At 34.3% G+C, this 21,836-nt stretch overlaps 1 protein-coding gene and 2 pseudogenes across 1 annotated transcript; all 3 read right to left on the bottom strand.

Annotated features, from left to right (window-relative positions):
- Positions 1-956: 956 nt before the first annotated feature.
- Positions 957-2,061, bottom strand: LOC139776889 (acyl-CoA Delta-9 desaturase-like; annotated as a pseudogene).
- Positions 2,062-2,508: 447 nt separating this feature from the next.
- On the bottom strand, positions 2,509-6,537 carry LOC139776832 (acyl-CoA Delta-9 desaturase-like). Its single transcript, XM_071713807.1, has 6 exons — positions 5,399-6,537; positions 4,826-5,162; positions 4,022-4,152; positions 3,736-3,941; positions 3,283-3,468; positions 2,509-3,147 (listed from the first exon to the last, which is right to left on the bottom strand). Exons 2-6 carry the CDS (start codon positions 5,082-5,084, stop codon positions 2,868-2,870), a joined length of 1,062 nt encoding a protein of 353 aa, XP_071569908.1. The 5' UTR covers positions 5,085-5,162; positions 5,399-6,537; the 3' UTR covers positions 2,509-2,867.
- Positions 6,538-6,683: 146 nt separating this feature from the next.
- Positions 6,684-21,359, bottom strand: LOC139776884 (uncharacterized; annotated as a pseudogene).
- Positions 21,360-21,836: the final 477 nt, after the last annotated feature.

Genomic DNA, 21,836 nt, shown 5'->3' with positions numbered 1-21,836 from the left:
GAGAAAGGATTAAATTTTATAATATGTCACTTGGCACGATGTCTGATATCACTACTTTTATGACGAAAATATATTAAAACAACATTGTTTCGCACAATAGCTACGCACAATCGGGCGCCAAGTGTTCGCGTTTACCATAATATTTAATTCTTTTATTATTAGAGGAAAGTCCCCTATTATGAGACAGGATCCTAATATGAGATATGTTAAGCTAAAAGGCCCTATATAGGCCCCATCTGTTGAACCCACCATGAAAAAACTCCGCCATCTCATATTAGGATCCTATCTCATAATAAGGGACTTTCCTCTATGTCTATTAAATAACACAGAATATTTCGTCCAAAAAAACTTGGCGTTGCTAAATAAGCATCTATAGAGTATATGCAAATCTTAATTCTACTTAATTCTACGCACATGTATTTATTTATATTTTAAATTGAACTTGACCTTTAATTACACAAATTTCACGCATGCACATGAAACATTTGCATGGTTATTTGTTTCGCATAGAAATTTCCTTCCATTGATGTCTCTCGAATTCTCCACACTAATTTGTAAATTCACATTACTATAAAGTAATATGTACATCGTATACAGGGTGTCTGGTAATTACTGTGTATCTCACAGATATTGCATAAATTTGAACATTACTTGGTCGGTGAATTCCGTGACTCACATCTGAGGTATGCATACGATAAGTACGTACTTCTACTGTTTCTGACTTATCAAATATACATATCTTACATAAACAGTTCATTAATATTTTATAAAAATACATATGTATATTTGATGAATCAGAAAGCACAAGTACGTACTTATTGTATAGTTTTATACTCCATATGTAAGCTGCGGAATCCACCGATTAAATAACATTCAAGTTTATTAGTTTACTTATGTGCAATATATCTGCAGCCTGCAAGATGCCACGAACACCTGCACAATTCTTATTCCATACCTTATACCACGGTACTAATGTTGGTATGATAAAACAGCAGAGCAACATCAAATACATGTGCCACCTAAGAAAGAAAATGTGAATGCAAAATAACGGTGGGATCAACTAAAGTCATATCTATTCGGGTACTTAAGTCTTGTTTACGCGAAAATAAGCTCCATCGTACCTTTTTTGAAATACCACGAATGAATCTTGCTCGAAATCACTGCAATCGTTTGTAGCACCTTTGCTCGTGATATCAGGATGTTTACGAACCAGAAGCCAACCAATATGCGAGAAGAATCCTCTCTTTCAATCTGCGCGCGTCCGCGTCGGTGTCGGTAAATTTATATAGTGCACTCGGTAGTCTAGATAGGTAGTCTCTGACCCACTTATGAATGTTTTCCTGGAAAATTTAATGTAGAGAACGATGATACACAATTATGCTGCAAAATTACATTAAGAAAATAGACTGTATAGGGCTTGGATTTCTAGTTTATTCAGATGTCATCCTGTGCGACACTTTGGCGAGAGGAGAAAAGTTAACGCGAAACTTACTTGATAATAAGCGATGGTTTGAAAAATCATATATAAGGATAAATCTCGTGGGCCATTTTGCTTTGTAAAATCGATGGGCCCATAATCTATGATCGCCAGCAGTGATGCTTAGACCCGCGGCAAAGCCAACAGCAGTAACTATAAATTATAAATACGTAACGATATTCTGCTGTATTCTGCACTTATATCAGAAATATGACAACTTCTTAAAGTTATAGTCTTTTTTATCGTACCATTTTATTGTCATCATGTACTTTACAGTAATTTATATTTTATCTTTTTTATTACACACTATCTTTTAAAGATAGTATAATAAAATCGATTACTCGCGTGGGTGAAAAATTGTTCATTTTTAACATATCTTCCTTTAACTATAAAATATCAGTTGCAAAATAATATATATATTAAGCGAAAATAAAGTTACCTTTTACTAATATAATCTATTTGAAAATATCCGAAAAAACGTAGTTAAGTATATCCACGATATTCCTCGCACACACACTTCGGTCCGACTGAAATGATCGATAAATTTCAGTTTTATTACCACTCAAACGTATATGTATGTGCATGGAATAATCCGGAAGCGTAATGGCACGGGCTATTATTTAGAGGGAACGGGAAATTACATTAGGACACGAGAACTTATATTCAGTGGCATACCTTATTCTTTATTAGGCGTAAGAACAAAACTAAAATATATTTATCCGGTAAGGTCAAATTATGTCCGACTGAAGATATGAGCATTTTCCTTGTACCGATAGGAAATAAAGCACGCGGAAGCAATAAACGAAGGTGAAATTATATAATCATGTATTATAATAATATCCCAAATACTTCGCCATTACAAACAACAACCAAATAGGTATCAATATTTGAATTATGTCCGACTGAAGATATGAACATTTTCCTTGTACCGATAGGAAATAAAGCACGCGGAAGCAATAAACGAAGGTGAAATTATAATCATGTATTATAATAATATCCCAAATACTTCGTCATTACAAACAACAACCAAATAGGTATCAATATTTGAATTAATTTTATTAGTTACATAATAATTAAAGATAAGTTATTAATTATGACATAGACGAAACATGCTGTTACAATATGCTATTGTAATATGTATTCATTAACGTTTCTTTTTAAAACTACCTGAAATCAAAGGAATAATGAAAAATGCAGAGTTTATTACATAATTGTCAAATAGTCTATAAGGAAATATTGCATTCTTAAAAAAAACAAAAACGTATAAGTTTATGTTATATTGATAAACGCATATAAATTGTCATAATCATATTGCATTTACAGCTGTTAATTGATCCAAAGAAATTTTTTATCGTGAAAATGAGACCACTCTTATTGTTAATCATTTTTATTATTCAATTTTACTGGCTGGATACGGCACAGCACTCCACAAGGGATGACTCCCGTCACCCTTTTTCATCGCGATGGTCTTCACGAGCTCCTGCGATGGTTGTTTGAGATCGTACGCCCACCCGATTTTCGCGAAGAAATCGATAAAATTTGTAGTTGCGAGCTTGGAATATTGTAACTCGGCAGCCTTGTAGTCCCACGGGAAGACATGATGGTAATTGTGCCATCCTTCGCCGTTCGTTAGAATGCTAACCCATCGATTTTCTGTTGGATTTATGTACCTGCCATCAAAATAAACGAGGGAAAATTACTCGTAGGCGACACAGAATAGCGCAAGCTTCTCGAAATTTCTTTCGATCAAGTTTGTTAAATATATGAATAATTGTGAATAATTTGGATCTTAATTATGTGCTTACGAATCGTATGGCTTTGAGCCCCAGATATGAGCCGCACTGTTGACGCTCCATGTACCATTTAAAATGATAGTATAACGAAGAATAATCTGCGATATGAAGGCTCTATACCAAGTCTCATTCCATCCATACACAGGTACCATCACCGGAAGCAGGAAAGCGAAGATAAATTTAAATATATTGAAATATCTGCGAAATATTATAATAAATTAATTACACCATGCAGGTTTTTTATATTATATTGTCACACATTATATATATCGTATATTTTGTGAAAGAAAATCTGCATAAAAGAGAGATTTTTAAAAGAAAACTGTGGAGAGATATCAAAATGATAAATACGCATTTCCGAGATAAATCAAATAAGAGTGAATAAATTTCCTCTTGTTTTCTTTTATCTTTTCCAATATGAAACGATCTTGCGTATTTCATTATTCATTCTTTACGCAGACTTACTTGCAACTAAATGTGGCGATAGGATCGGCCAATATATCGCTCATATCGATCTGATGACCCTTTCGGATCACCTCCGGATGTTTCTTTAGCATCAACCAACCGACATGGGAAAAAAAGAATCCTCGCCTACTATTGTGCGGATCTGCGTCTGTATCTGTACACTTGTGGTGTACCCGATGATCTCGCACCCAGTCATACAGGTTATTCTGAAAGAAGGCAATTGTATAGAAAAATACTTCAGTTTTCCAACGCACGAAATGGGAATTATAAACGTTCGTCTACCTACCATGCCGGACGAAGCGTAGAAAACGACAAGTATAATTCTAAGTGGCCATTTTGCCTTGTAAGCTTGGTGACTCCATAAACGATGAGCACCAGCGGTGACGCCTAGCCCTCCTATCAGAGCCATGCCATATACTTGAAACAAAAAGAGCCGGGGCAATTAAAAATCGTTAGAAATGCTTATAAAATCGTGCATACCTAACTATTCGTATTTCTCGCGAGCGTCATGTAAGTCACTTATAATTTTTACATAATCGATCTATTATAATACTTTATTTTCAGTTACGATAGTTTATATTAACTGAAAAACAAGAGACTTAGAAAAACAATAAGAGGCGTATAAAAATCGAAATTGCTCTACTTAGCTCAATTTGCTGTCAATTTTGATATTTCTCAGAGTGATTCGAAGAGTGGAAATTGAATTTATACTTTGAAGTGTTTTGTAACCACCGCGACATTTGACAATTCGCGATGACTTATGACGAAATCGATATTATGATATAAAAATTAGGAAATAGCAGTCTTTTATCTGCTGTTTCTATTGCGTGCTCTTTTCACTCGCGTAGGTCTAATCGGTCGGCTTTCAATCAACCGTCGTTCATTTCAGAAGTTGTTAGAAACATTTTTAATAAAGGTGAGATATAATTTTAATCAAATTGTTACGTTTAAAACATTTATACCTATAAAGAATTATAAGAAATGATTAATCTCTCCTATATAATGGACTAAATTTCACTTTTTTTATGTGCTATTTCCAGAATATCAATAAAAACCAAATTAACAAAAGAATTTTCCAAAGAATACTCACTCCAAGCGGTCGTCTTCAGATTTTCGAAAAATTTAAAAGTAAAACAGGCATATACGAAGTATAAATGGAGAAAACTAATAAATATTATATTAAGCCACTTTAGTTCCGTTTTGAACCAGCCTTCAGGTTTTGTATAGATTTCACTTTTATTTTGTATGCCATTTTCATCGTGTATCTTCATAGCAGCGGAAGAGTCTTCCTTTTGAATAACTTTCTCCGTAAGTATTTTTGGATTTGTGCTTGAAATATTTGGTGCCATCTTTGTCTTCGAATTGCTGGGCCGAGAATTTAAAATATCAGCTTCACGCTACCGACAAACAGTAGACTCTTCTTCTCTCTTCAAACCAACAATTGAAGATTAAACTTCTTGCTCACACGACATAAGAAATGACACATTGTAATACTTAATGGAACATGATATCAAAAATAATTTATTCTCCAATATTCTTAACATTCCTCCTTATATATATTCTACCTTTTTAAACTGCAGGAATGAAGATTTATCTATACTTGTAAGATAACTGATATCTTTACACAATTAGTTATCGTAACAATTATCCATAAAGTAATTACCGGAGCAATTATTGTTATCGAAACAAATAATTGTAGAATATTATTCACACTCAGAGTTCTATTTTTAAGAGTACGAGGCTCAAATATCGATGTAAATGTTTCTCTCGAACGCGCTTATGTAATAACAATTCACGCGAAATATTTATTTGCACAGTTAAATGAACACACACGAGTCTTTTAAGAAAATTATATGGATTCGTAAAATATTTCTAATTCACCGTAGAGAGAAAGCACTCGTATCGTTTATCCAACATTTATAGTTCTTAATCACGTATTCGAATCACGACGACTGAAATGTTTTGCCATCAGGTTGCAACGCTATGCACTTTTATAAATGGCATTGTCAGCACATTGCTCCATATAAAAATGTATGCTTGAATTCGCATTTGTATAAATTGACACAAGTAGTTTTATAAATATTTCAATGACTCAATATTACTACTCACATCTAATTAATACTGTTATATTAATAATACGCAAAATATCGCAAATTTCGTCATTATTATAATTCCAAACCATAATTCACAATTAGTTTCGTATATAACAAGAACAATTAGATTTTTTAATCACGCATTTTATGATTATTTGGTTAAGTTGAAGTGCAATGTAGCAAAATTATTGTATGTGAAAAACACTCATATTTTGAGATAATACAGGGTGATTCGTATGAAGTGACCGTATTATTAGCGTAATTTCTGCCCAAGTTCAGAAATCACATAATTTAAAGACATATGAAAAACTAGTTTACGACAAAGTGTGTTTAGTACAAAGGGAAACATCATATAGTGGAGACAATTTTTTTATGGGTGGAGGCGTTGAGGGCTTTAAGGGGATTCTAAAGCCGTTTGTAATACCGACATTTTTACTAAACGCATATCTTTTTATTGGCTTTATGGATTTAAAAATTCTTTTTTAAAGTTAAAGTATACGCGCTAATGCTTTCCACGACGCGGCGGTCGATTTTATACCGAAAACGAAAATAATTTCAGAAATGCATACCCAGCGAAAACAACCTAGTCAAAGTGATGTCAAATTGCCATCAAACTGTCGAGGGATATGATATCAAAAAGAGTGATCAAAATGATGACAAAATGATGGCATCATGACTGCAAAACGTCCCATACCTTGACGGTGATTATGACTGTTATTTTGACGTTATTTTGATGTCTGTTTGATGTCAAAGTAAATAATTCCCTCTACAGAGTCTACAGTAATATAAATGCAAAATTAAAATAATATTAAAACTAAATTACATTGAAAAAGAGACAAAATATAAAGACATAAATATATTGCATAAGGTTTTTTAATCAGATTTAAGCTTTGTTCTTAAATTTATATGACAGGTAACTTAAAATCATATAGCAGTAAATCAACATTAAACGTAAATCAACTTAGTTAACGAATAAACTTAGGTAATGAATAAATTTAGTTAACATAATAAACTAAAAATTTCTTATAAACGTTTTTGGTATATATTGCTTAGTACCATACTATATATGTATGTATATTTCTACATTGGAACATATATTATATTTCTATTAGAAAAGAATTAAAAAAAGTTTACATGTCTTATGATAAAAATAAAATATTGCACGTATAACAAATCATAAGAAACTTTTACAGAAAAACGCTGCTAAGGATTAAAAGTAGACAAAGCTATCAATAGCAATCAATATCAATATCAATGCAGCCCATTTTTTCGAAAACTATTATAGTTATAAAAAAAATTGAATAATACTTTTCTGTAGACAATTTAATAAGCTTTTATCTTGATAATAACTATTTTTTTCAATAAAATCAATATTTCACAAGATATATGCAAAAAACCGAAAAAATTGTCTTTCATTTCTATCCCTCCATACGCATGGTGCTCTTTTCACGTTATAACCAGAATATCTCGGTAATCGTTAGGAATAGGACCATGTTCATATAATCCTTTTTGCTTAGAATTCTCAGTACTATTACACACACTTCCCGGAAAATATAGCAGATTCTTCCTCAATTACCCTCTATATAATCAATGTATACATATATTACGTTATCAATGTTCGCCACTTCGAAGAACGCGTTTCTTTATTATGTCAGCAGGTACGGTCTTTAAGTCGTAAGCCAAACCTAAATAAGCGCAAAAATCAATGAAAGCTGTGGTACAATTGAGTGCATAATTTCCAAGTTCAGCCGTTTTGTAGTCCCAAGGAAACACGTGATGATAATTATGCCAGCCTTCACCAAACGCTACGATAGCAACTCCAGTATTGTTGGCGGAACTAAGTGATCTGTTTAATAAAGTAAATGTTTTTAAATAACAACACAAATATTACATATCCTAATAGATAAAGATACTTTCTTTACCCCAAGGGGTCTTAAGGGGATCCTATAGTGGCGCAGTAATTACCGACATTTAGTTAAAAGCATACAACTTTTAAGGGGATCTTATAGTGGCAGTCGTTACCGACATTTAGTTAAATGCATTAAACTTTTAATTGGCTTTACGGAATTACAAAATTCTTTTACAGAATTAAAGTACGCACAAAAATGTAGGTCGGTCTGGTCGATTTTACATCAAAAACAAAAAAAAATTAAAAAATTGAGCACATAGAGCTGTCACTGACGACAATATTTGCTTAATACAAAAATACTGCAGTTTATATATACAAAATGAGATACGTACAACCTAGGGAAAATATTTAAGAACAATATCGTGCAATTAGAACTAAGATTGAAAGCCTAGAAAAAAAGTTTAGTGTATTTAACTTTTATATGTGCAAAAGCACATTCAGGTTGATAAGATAAGCGGTATCATTAATTTTAACAATAATTTAATAGAAATACGTGTATATCTGATAAATCAGAAATGGCACAAGTACATACTTGTCGTATGGTTTCATACCCCACATGTGAGCCACGGAATTCACCGAAAAAGCAGCATTCAAGCCTATCAAATATCTGCAGACCACAAGATTCCACGAACACCACAAACTCTCATTCCATGCCCACCATGGTACTAACGTTGGTATGATAAAACAGCAGAGTAACATCAAATATGGGTACCACCTAAAGAAGAAAATGTTAATGCAAAATAACAGAGATCAACTAAAATCATGTTTAATCGGCTAAGTCTCGTTTCCGCGAAAACAAACTGTACCCATCATACTTTTTTTGAAATACCACGAATGGATCTTGCATCAGATCACTGCAATCGATTGTAGCACCTTTGCTCGCGACATCAGGATGATGTCGAATCAGAAGCCACCCTATATGCGAAAAAAAGAATCCTCTGCGCGAGTTATACGGGTCCGCGTCGGTGTCGGTAAATTTATGGTGCACTCGATGGTCCCTGGCCCACTTATAAATGCTTTCCTAGAAAATGTAATGCAGAGAACGGTGATACAATTATGCTAAAAAATTTTATTAAGAAAACAGAATGTACAGGGCCCTATATATAGTCTATTTTAAGCGAGAGGAGAAAAGTTAAACTTACTTGAAAGGCGATGGTCTGAAAAATCATGAGGATAAATCTTATGGGCCATTTTGCCTTGTAAGATCGATGGGCCCATAATCTATGAGCACCAGCGGTGACGCCCATGCCCGCGGCGAAACCAAAAACAAGAACTATAAATTATAAATTACGGTTTGATAAAGTGGAGGGTAATCTAGCATTACGGGAAGAAATATTTAAATATAATACATACGCCATATAACCGACTGATATTTAGCTTGGAAGCAAAGCATGTATAGCCCGTAAAAGCCAGCAAGATAGGTATAGGCAAAAATAATGACATTTTGCCAAATAATTTTCCATTCATAATCGGTTTTGTATGATTCTTTTGTCAATGCCTTGTCACTTATAAATTTTCCGAATTTTGTTGCAGACATTTCAGATAAGTCCGACACCATACTGTATCAAATATACGTTAAAAATATTTTCGTAAAGTATAGTTATTTAAGTATTGACTAAAGACTTAATCTATTTTATTATTTATTTTTGTTTGTTTTTTTTTACTCGTCTCTATGTCTGTACAAAAATTGTCATGCTCGTCGAGTGATAGCGTTTTTCGAAACATATTGTAATAGATTAAGGCCGGTATTCATAGTCGGTTCTTATTTTAAGAAATGTCTTAAGATGCTAATACGGCTCTGTGATTGGTTCATAATATCTTAAGATCATATTTAAGACGGTCTTAAATATAAGATTCGACTAGGGCTGCGGTCCGATTCACGCTCACAGCGCTGTAAGCATCTTCTGTCTTCGTTGCACATCGAATATCAAACGAAGATAGAGCGATGCTTTCAGCGCTGTAAGCGTGAATTGGACCGCAGCCTATGAATACCGGCCTTTAAGTTTTTAAAAATATGGAATATAAAACTTTAACACTTAAATGTATGATGATATTATAATTGTAAAAGAGATGGTTTAATAAAAAGAAACCTAACTGGTTACTTATTAATATAGTATTCAAATACACGTATATTTGAATATTATATTAATAAGTGGCCAGTTGGGTCGAATTAAACCATTTTCTTAGTCAATTATTACTGGCGAAGAAAAAGGTTGTCTCAGGGGTTTATTCTAATAAAAATTTGTGAAAATTCAAACAACAGAAAAATTATGTTGACAAAATAAAATAGAATCCTATCAAAAATTAAAATTTAGTTAGTGTATGTGTAAGGGATGTTATTTAATAATTTTTCTATGCGTTTGTTGAAACAAAGAAATTTATTTTCTCACTGTAATAATTAAGATAAAATTAACATAGGGTCAATAGTACATAATCTTGAATCGCGAGAACTAAGCTCTCTTAATTACGTACTTAAAAAACAAGTAAGATAATGGATAAATATACTTTGGCGGAGAAACAAGAAATGATTAGATTAAGACGTTATATCGCTCATTTGCTACAACAATGACATAACTCAAAAGACAAAATTTTCCAAAAAATAAGTGTTAATGTTTCGAATCATTAAAATTTTTAATATTATACTTTTAAAAGCTATTTTGGTGCAATAACTGATTGTAGAGGAACAAAAATATCTAGCTATATATTAGCTCTTTATTCAGTGTATTGAATTTTTACTCTTCTTTTGCAAACAGTTCAAAAATTACAATTTTTGAGTTATGTCATTGTTGCAGCAAAGCGATATATGCACTGGTCACTGAAGATTCTTTATTGCACAATATTTATATGCTATATTCTTTTGTGAAAAAAAGCGATTTTTCGGGAACACTTACCTGCCTAGAATGACTGTGACACTTCCAAATGCTTCTGCCACAATGAAATTTTTTTACATTGATATATATAGTGCGTAGAAATATATTATTCAGACTTTAACGTCATTACAAAAATGCTAGTATCATTTTATGTATATGTAATTGTAATTGTATAGTCGGCATTTGTTCCCATAATTTTCATATATTAACATTATAATTTTTTAGCTTTATACAAATATGAATTATACATTAACTTACCTAGAACATTTGTGACATTTATAATGCTTCTGCCACAATGCGCTTATTGCAATTAATTCATAATCCCTCCACAGGGAGGGGGGGACAAGAGAAGGCATTTGCCCCTCCTGAAATCAGCAAAGAATTAAACATTTGCTCTTCTTTTGAATAAAGGAAGAGCAAAGTCATACTAACCTTGCCGATTTCTGCCCTAATCCATAGGCAAAACGTTTTTTCTGATTTGAATAGAATTTTAGTTCTTCAATACCTGCTTTGCTCGAATTTAATTCATTTTCTCTGTTTTTTTTTTTAAATAAAATAAGATCAAAATGTTTTATTTATTATTTAATCAACGCCTGCCTTTGTTTTCTACAAATGAGATTGCAATAAATTGAGCGAATAAAGAAAGTACAAGGTCCTAGGGAAGTTGCTGAAATTAAACGCTTTCCTTCTCCCTCCGCGACTTAGGTAGATTCTATTGTCCGTAAGTTCTATTGTTCTTGTCTGTACATACGATGACAATTGTTTTATATAAAACTGTTGCGCTTAATCTCGCTCGCCACGAATACAACGTGCCAGTTGGATATCTTTCGGCATGATGGTGACTCGCTTAGCGTGAATAGCGCACAAGTTCGTGTCTTCGAAAAGATCCACGAGGTACGCCTCGCTAGCTTCCTGGAGAGCCATCACAGCAGAACTTTGGAAGCGGAGGTCAGTCTCGAAATCCTGAGCGATCTCACGAACGAGTCACTGGAATGGCAATTTACGGATCAATAATTCCGTACTTTTCTGGTAACGACGGATTTCACGAAGGACCACGGTGCCGGACCTGTAACGGTGAGATTTTGTTTACACCACCGGTGGCCGGGGCACTCTTCCTCGCAACTTTAGTGGCCAACTGTTTCCGGGGCGCCTTTCCTCCGGTCGATTTGCGAGCAGTCTGCTTGGTATATACGTGCCATCGTAACGGTCAATCGATATGCGTCTAACAGCGAACGAGCGAAGCTCCTTGTCAGATCATTAATGTCTTCCCACTTGAAAATAGTCGCGTCCGAATCAAATAATAGCTAGACACATCGCGTCTAACTGTTGGTTCTTGAAGGAATCGACTTGAAAAAATTAACTGGACGAATTCTTTCGGTTATTATATAGCTTCTTTGATTTAATATTCCAATATAAAAATGTAGTTTAAACGTGTGGAGTTAAATTAACTTCGATTTGAAATTTAATACAAGGTAAGAACAATATTATTGTCAAAGTAGACTCTTATAATAAACTGCATTTCAATTTGTATAATGAACAAGCTTAATTGTTTGATTATTACCTCTGCGCTCAAAGAGTAATAGACGAAAGGAATGAAGCCTAAATAGCTATATAGTAGATTAGTTCTGTACGATCGATGAGATCAAAATCTATGAGCACTGGCAGTCATAAATACCGATGCACCCCAGTTCGTGATCACTGTGATCAGTGCTAAAAATACAAAAAAAATATTGATCCTTATTTAACAGTATAGGAAATTTTAGCTTGCGAATGAATATCTCTCGTTAAAGTTCTACAGTATCAGTCTCATATAAGTACTTCTAGATCTCTTTTATGTAAACTCACATTATAAGGTCGTCTTCAGGTTTTGAAAGTAGATGAACGTGACTACTATAAAGTTCGACGACGTGCATCGTCGCTAAGTAGAAGACCGAAAATCATAAGATATCCGTCTTTTTTTCATAATAAACTTTTTCTTCGCCCTTAATTGCGTCAACAATTGAATCGACGTTGGCAATTCATATTTCCGCGCTTAATCACGACACAAGACAGTAGTACAACATAAAAAACGATTTCAACGAGCAACAATTAGAGTCATGATTCTTAAATGGTAAAAAGACAAACAAGATGAAACGTTAATAAATTGAGAAGAGAACAAGACTTATCTAATCGCGGCTATAAGCATTGTTCTTCGATCACGATCTTGAGATTTCTTTTTTAGATATAACTTCTACAATAAAATTGCGATGCGATTCTTTATTGCAATAATTCGGTAGATTTATAACAGTCCATATTGCTAACGAGCATAGAAACACAGAGAATGGAAAGTCAAAAGAAGTTTAAAGACTTATAGTTGATAAAGACAGGATAAATGAAAATGAAGGAAGAAAAAAATTCTTCAGGGTTTTTAGCCAGCGTCAATTTTCCAAACTCGCGATACAGATATGCATTGGTCACAGCCACAATCACATCATACACGCGATTTCCGTTCTCACGCTCGCATTCGAAGGTGGGTTCTTTCATATTTTCTCTTTTCGAGGTAAAGATCTGCGAGAGGCGACTACGCGAGGAAAACAATGATGAGACGACGATGATGCTGCTGATGCACTCAGATAGGTACGTACTGTCGCGAGGATGCGCATCGTGTTTTCTGGCGGTCGGTGGTTGTGTTAGTGTGTGTGAATACAAGTATAAGTAGGCAGCGAGGCTAGAGTACCGGCGATTGTTCGAACTGAGGCCCTCATATACCTTACTGGAGCCTGGAACCCCTTCGTTCCTGTCAACCCCCGCCTCCACCCTCTGCACTCCTGTGCGCTCCGGGGGACTTTCACTATCTATTCGACTCCTGTACGTACGTACGGTCGCCTTGTCTCATTACAGCACCTTATATATCATCTAAATATTCCCCACCAGCCTGCTCGCTTTGGTTTCTCGAGAATCTGAAAAATCGCGACTCCGTCGCTCGGTTGGTTGATCCGCGGATCGATTACGGATAGAATTTCATCATTAAGAGCGTAACGCTCGAATCAAACTGTTCGGAAAAACATATCATTTCTACCGGTTGTGTACACTGTTAAAAACGGAACGGTTCGGGAATCGGGGGAAACGGTTGGGAAAATCCCTCGTTGCCCGATGACATCTTCTCGAATGAACAGAATAAATGTCGCTTGGAAATTGGCAGCCGATACGACAATTACGTAACTTGTCCCGACGAAAAAATCGAATCGGTTTTGTGAAACTGGTGTGCCGGATTTCTAAGGTGAGATATTATGTAAAACTGTGGCGATAGGTATAGATCGGGGCGATGAAAGAGAAATTACACGCAGGAGCACCGTTTCAAATAATTCGACGAGTGCGCTCGTTCTTATCACTGGCCACCGTCTCGACTCCCAGTCGCAGAGTCGCAAAAAAAACAAGCTATTTTATCTACGCCGTGTCGTTCAGTCTTTCTCTCGCAACGAGAGTCATTTTAAATCCAGTATTGGACCACTAACATGACAGGTTTTGCAACTCCCATGTCACGCACGTCCCGTGTAACTACCCTATAAGCACATACTTTATACATTCCAAAATTAATCTGCAACTTGAAAATTTAAGTCTACTTATGTGTCTGTTAGAAACTTAGATATATCTACTTGGAGTGTAGGTATTTCGATGCCTAATGATCAATTGCAAAAGTCACTAAAATAAATACAAGTGCTATATTTTACAATTAAAAAAAAAGTATTATTAAAATATTTCCTGAGTTTTTATTAATGTATGATTAAATGCGTTTTTAATATATTTTAAGAGGTTAAATTATCGCTTACGAAAGCAAAGAATCGAAAACCTTGTAGAGTATCATAACGCATACTTGATCATCAGTCATTAAAGTTAATGAACGGATGTAAGTTTCTTTACGGATTATACTATCGAAATATTTCCAATCGAAATTGCATTTTCTGTGAACGCATAAATTGTACGAGATTGCTCGCGTACGAGGATCAAGTGTAATTGACCGCATTTTGAAGTATCGAGTTTATGTAATATCAATCTCAACAATACGTTCTGCCCCGCGACACTCACTCTCGCTTTTCAAGTAATATCTTGAAAAAGAGAAAGTGTTATTACATATCACCCCGCCCTGATTTGATTATATATATTTGAAAATCAAATATCGATAGAATAAACGATACAAACTTACGAGGGGAATATGTTGCTATAATCCTAATTATACATTTGCAAAGACACTAGGTTGAATCTATCGTAGAAATACTGTAATGCGTCTTTATGTGCCAGTATTAATTTGGTAACATTCAACGCGACATAAGCATTTTTGATAGTGAAAGTAATTTTCTGATCTCTCGAAAATGTCTACTCTTTCATCGAGCTTTACTCTTGCGAATCTACCGGTAAGTGATTTTGATGGGAAATTTGATGCTCTAATGAATCCGATATCGATATTTTCAAAATTTTCATGTTTTTGAAGTGACAAAAGTGAAAACAAAAGTCAACACCACGCCGTTTCGTCGGCTCCCAGTAACAAACGATGCTTGTCATGCAGCCGTATGGCTCATGACAAATGTATGCGCACGTCCGATCGCGAGTTTACCTGCATTAATCAGACATGAGTTTAGATGAAGATAATTGAAAGTTCAACAATTTTTGTTCTCATTATTTCAAATGATTGTTCTAGCTACTTTATTCCGAATTTTTGTACTTTTTAAATACACAATAAACAATGTATTTTCATTTTCAGACAGTAAAAAATAAGTTCCAGATCAAATTGTGTCGATCAGACAAAGTGTTGAGTTTGCCCCGGCGGGGTGTCGAGTTTGCCCCGGCATTTTTCAATTCGAAAATTTGTCTTCGCGTCACTTTTTCTTTCCTGGCGGCAAAACAAAGCGACGTACAGCAAAACTTCCTGAATCAATTTTGTACCTGAAGAAACACTCTTTAAATATGTACCATTGAATTTGCCTAAAAATTTTAATTAAATATTAAAAATTGCCTTTGAAAAAATAGTGTCGGCTTAGCCCCGGTCTCCCCTACTTTGGAGTGATAATTTTCATAAACAAATATGTATTATATGTTTCATAAGCGGAAAAAGGAAATGTTGAAATATAATAATACAAGTAGTCTTTAAAAATCATACGATTACATTATCTGGTTAGATTCCGCGTCTGAAAATAGAGAGCGTGGCATTGAGCCTCAAAATATAATGGCGTGACTCCCGTTCGTCTCCTTGAAACTGACCGAATGCAAGGTTGAAAAGCCGAAACACGCGAATTGCATGGGTTCCGCCTGTGAAATTATGGTGGATCGATCGGTATTTTGTAACTTTCTATCGGGATATTAGACAGTCAGCCAACCAATCAACCGATATTCTCTTATTTCGTTAGCTAATTTTTCTTGCCGCGTCATGCGCCAATTAATATCGATAATGTGTCGACTAAACTCGACAATTATTTTGACTTAATTTTACTTGATATTCTATAAAATTCTATAAAATTATATATTACTACTATAATAAAATAATATATAGTACAGACATTTATGCATGTACATGCACGAACTATAGGGTGGTATGATGTGGTCAGCATCCCGCCTAGCCGATTTACTCTCGGGAAAAGATTTTGTTACTCATTGGACAGGAGGCTGAGGGAGCGTCAGAGGTATTCTAGAGGCAAACCAGAGGCAAACCAGTTGGGGAAAAATGTTATAATAAACATTCCTAGAGGGCGGAATTAGGAACATTACAAGGAAGAAACATAACCGATTAAAGCATCACGGTAATGGTTAGCAACGAATATCTCTAATTTAGAAATAAAATTAAACACAATATCACATGTTTTCATGACAGAAATTCGATCTTAATACATATCTTTTTTGCTGTATTAATAACGTAACCTCTTGCGAAATTTCGAAACCTCGAACTGCCACACTACTTATTTTTATATAACAATTCTAATTGAAATGAAACAAAAAAAGGTCGTCCAAAGCAGTGTTGTTCAACAGCTTCCACTGCTCACTAAATGCAACACATAACAGTCTTAATATCGTAGGGTGCGGAATTAGGAACAAGGGCGATGCCAGTTTAAATGCCCCAGGTAAATGTCTCAAAAAATATGAAATAAGCGCAAAAGTTGTAGGATATTAAGGGGGACAAATAATAGTAAAATTAATTTTCGAGAAAAAATCGATTTTTTTAAGTATACACATAAGGTGATCACATAAAGATCATCGCCTTTTTTTTAATGGAATTGTATGATTTTTTTTTCATAATATGATTCTTCTAATTATTCTACATATTAAGGGTATTAAGGTATTAAATTAAGGTATTAAGATAGATATGTAATATGTAATAAATTATCAAAAAAATTAATAGTGTGTTTTATACGAGATATTTTATATTTTATTCTGACATATTTTGACATAAAATATAAAATATCTCGTAGACTATTTTTGGTGTTCGTGGCATCTTGTAATATACAGATATTGCATAAACTTGAATAGTACTTGGTCGGTGAATTTCGTGGCTCACATATGGGGCTCACATATGAAATCATATGACAAGTATGTTATCAATATGGATTGAGAGAGTGGAGATTGATGATAATGTACTTGGATGGATAAGAAGTGGGGTGGGGTGGTGATGTGTTTGGGTGGGTAAGAATGTATTGGGTTACATTAGGGATGTGTCGGGGTATATTAAGGTGTTTGGGGTGGGTGGGGGAGGGTGAGGGTGATCCGGTAAATGGCGTGGGTGGAAGTCAGTAAGAGTATGAAGGGTGCTTGAGAGTGTGTGAGGGTGTATGCGAGTATTAAAATGTTGATTATAATAGCCGGACATCGGGACGACGACGTTGATGATGATGACGTTTCTTAAATTTAAATTACTCGATTTTGGCATATAAATTGAAAACTCTTCTTTAATATTCGATGTAGAAAAAAAAATAATGACAATTGTATTAATAAGACCCTAAGCAATCGATTAAGTTTATTAAAAATTTCATCCGCTTAGCCGTTTTTTAGATATAACCATCGTGTCTCCGCCCAACTCGATGCTTGAGATAATAGAGACACTTTCGATCTTGCTGCCCGTGCCGCAAAACACTTAACGCGAGATACTATCGTGTCTCTTGATTTATGCAATATCTGAAGATTGCAAGATGCGCAGTAATTACCAGACACCCTGTATACGATATACATATTACTTTATAGTAATGTGAATTTACAAATTAGTGTAGAGAATTGGAGAGACATCAATGGAAGGATATTTCGAAACTTTGAAGATATATTTACAAAGACACTTTCCAAGTACTTACAATAATATACGTATACCTTTTGTGCAAATATAATTAAAATAGTTTATAGTATTGGTGTTTCTTTGGTTTTTCTTAACATGTTTCTTAACAAAAACAAGGAAAAATTTATTTCCTCCTTTTTCCTTGTTTTTCTTAACCATGTCACATAATTAGGGGAACTGTGCCTATATATTACGTTCGCCGCTTCGAAGAACCTGTTTCCTTATCAGGTCAGCAGGTGCGGTCTTTAAGTCGTAAGCCAAACCTAAATAAGCGCAAATGTCGATAAACATTGTGGTGATATTGAATTTGTAATTTCCAAGTTCCCCCGTTTTGTAGTCCCAAGGAAACACGTGATGATAGTTATGCCAGCCTTCACCAAGCGCTACAATAGCAACTCCAGTATTGTCGACTGAACTAAGTGATCTGCATAATAAAGTAAATGTTTTTAAATGACAGCTCAATGTTACATATCAATATATAGACTATTACATATTACATATCAATATATGGACTATTATTATTTTATTGTAAACAATTCATTAATTTTAATAAAAATACATGTATATTTGATAAATTAGAAACGACACAAGTACGTACTTGTCGTATGGTTTCATACCCCACATGTGAGCCACGGAATTCACCGACCATGCAGCATTCAAATTTATGCAATATCTGAATATTACAAAATGCCACGAATACCACAAACTCTCATTCCACGCCCACCATGGTACTAATGTTGGTATAATAAAACAGCAGACTGGCATCAAATACATGTACCACCTGAGGAAGAAAATGTTAATGCAAAAATAACAACGATATGATTAACTAAAGTCATGTTTAATCGGCTACGTCTCGTTTCCGCGAGAACGAGCTGTACCCATCGTACTTTTTTTGAAATACCACGATTGGATCTTGCATCAGATCACTGCAATCGATTGTAGCACCTTTGCTCGCGACATCAGGATGTTTACGAATCAGAAGCCACCCTACATGCGAAAAGAAAAATCCTCTCCGCGCGCAATACGGGTCTGCGTCGGTGTCGGTAAATTTATGGTGCACTCGGTGGTCCCTGACCCATTGATAAATGTTATCCTGGAAAATGTAATGCAGAGGACGGTGATACAATTATGCCGAAAAAGTTCATTAAGAAAACAGAATGTACACACTGAGAAAAAAAATATTTTAATCCAAAAAAATATTTATTAGGTGGCTCCTAATAGCATATTTACTTACTTTTTACACATATTTATTTAGAATTAGATCTTTTTATTTCAATTAAATAAAAATATCTAATTCTAAATAAATATGTGTAAAAAGTAAGTAAATATGCTATTAGGAGCCACCTAATAAATATTTTTTTGGATTAAAATTTTTTTTTTCTCAGTACAGGGCTTTGATTTCTAGTTTATTCAGATATGTCATTCTGTGCGACACTATCATTCTTTGGTGAGAAGAGAAAAATTAACGCGTAACTTACTTGAAAAGCCATGGTTTGAAAAATCATGAGGATAAATCTCATAGGCCATTTTGCCTTGTAAGATCGATGGGCCCATAATCTATGAGCGCCAGCGGTAACGCCTAGGCCCGCGACAACGCTACTAGCAAAACCTATAAATTATAAATTACGGTTTGATAAAGTACAGAGTAATTTTATAGTATTGCGGAAAGAAACAATTAAATATGACACATACCCCATATAATGGATTGATATTTAGCCTGGAAGAAAGCCATGTATAGCCCGTAAATTGCAGCAAGATGAATATAAGATAAAGAAATAACATTTCTCCAAACGATTTTCCTTTCGTTTGGAGATATGTCTTTCTTTAAGCATATATTCATATTCATGGCATTCATATATTCTTTCGTCAATGCCTCGTCACTTATAAATTTTCCAAATTTTGTTGCAGGTAAGTCCAATACTGTGTCGAATATACGTTAAAAAATATCTTTGTAAAGTGTAGTCTTTGTCGTAAGTTACGTAACGATATTCTGCAGTATTCTGCACTTATATCAGAAATATGACTTCTTAAAGTTATAGTCTTTTTTATCGTACCACTTTATTGTCATCATATCTATCTTTTTTATTACACACTATCTTTTAAAAGATAGTACAATAAAATCGATTACTCGCATAAATGTGTACAATATGAAAAATTGTATGTCAGAATACGTTCCAATAGAAAATTTGGAAAGTCAGAACATCTTAAGGCCAGAAAATGCATATTTGTACAACTATAATTGCTAATATATATTGACTTGTGTTGAATAACTCACTCCGCTTATGAACGTCATTACGTACAGTTTCTAAATAAAAAATGTCAATTCTTCAATAGATTACGATATCGTTTTTTGCAGGTTAAATTGAAGGTTTACTTTAATTAATATAGAATTTAATTGTTAATAATATTATTAATTATTTATGATATAAGTAAGCAAATTACAGCATTATCGCTTATGTACCGGTTGTTGTACCGACATACAGGTCAGCATGACGGGTTGCCCATTCGTGCAAGTGCGCAGGTCGTTCACAGTTGCGTAGGCTTTGGCATATTATAATCACTCACATATAATGCGCCAAAGCCTACGCAGTTGTAAAATACCATGCGCGCCTGCACGAATGGGCAACCCGTCATACTGTCCTGTATGTCGTAGCAACACTGTACATTTGATTTAAAACTTGACACAAAATATTGCAAAACAATATATATTTATTAAGCGAAAATAAAATTACCTTTTGTGATCAGAACATTATTAAAATTTAATGTCTACATGTACAATCAAACTTTCGGTTGTCTTATCCGGGAAAATATCTGAAGGTCCAAGTTCTTCTGAAATAAAAAGAATTAAATATAATAAATATCAAATCTGATAATAATATTGTTGTACCAATGAACGTACAATGCAAGATGCTGGCAACAAGAATTTATTTTAATGATAGGAGTACAACGTGAGCACAATGCGCACCGGTCGCGCGTACCACAATCGGCGGGCACTTGTCAATTATAATAATAATCGTTTATATTGTTCATGCGTTTCGAACGTCAACCTTTCTCAGAGGCACTCCACGTTTCGTTATAATATACATGTAATAATAAGTAAAATAAAATAGATAAGAGTTTGTGACGGGGCGAACTCAGAGCGATCGATCTACTAATTTGGCGGTTGTTAAGCCTTGTGTACACGATACTAGAAATCGGTCCGAGTTTCGGTTTAAGCCAATCAACTAGCAGCTCTTACAGAAAAGCAGCAGTTTAAAAAAACAAGTAAGATAATGGATAAATCTACTTTTGGCAGAGTAACAAGAAATGATTAGAATGAGACGTTATATATGCACTAGTCACTGAAGATTCTTTATTGTACAATATTTATATGCTATATTCTTTTGTGAAAAAGGCGATTTTTCGAGAACACATACCTGTCTAGAACGATTGTGACACTTACAATGCTTCTGCCACAATGCAATTTTTTTGGAATATATAGTGGATAGAAATCCAGACTTTAACATCAGAAATGCTGATATCATTTCCTGTATATGATTTGTAATTGTCTAGTCGGCATTTGTTCCCATAATTTTCATATATTAACCCTCAGCCCCTGTCCATGAGTCATTTGTGTCCGGACAAAATTTATTACCTGTAATATCTTGAAACTCAGCAGAGGTGGTGCCATTTGTAATACCTGAAAAAAAACTTCAAGTAAAGAGCTACTTCAGGGAAAAACTTGGTTAGATTCCGCTGGTACAGCCGCGAGTACTGGAGATTACAAATCTCGAACGGACACAAATGATCCATGCACAGGGGCTACGTATGCCAAATGCAAAATCTCAAAAGTTGTTATTTTCGTGCAAAAAATTGTTTTTGTGGCTTTTTAAGAAAAATAACATTAAAAAAAGTTAGATAAGTGTTAAAATTAAATATATAAAACAATTAAGACCCATATG

This window comes from Temnothorax nylanderi, unplaced genomic scaffold (genome assembly GCF_030848795.1).
Source record: "Temnothorax nylanderi isolate EJ_2023f unplaced genomic scaffold, tnyl_v1.0 TNYL_tig0005_pilon, whole genome shotgun sequence".
NCBI classification, from domain to species: Eukaryota; Metazoa; Arthropoda; class Insecta; order Hymenoptera; family Formicidae; genus Temnothorax; species Temnothorax nylanderi.
Note: the sequence above shows the minus strand (reverse complement) of the source record. Positions and strands in the feature narration are given on the sequence as shown.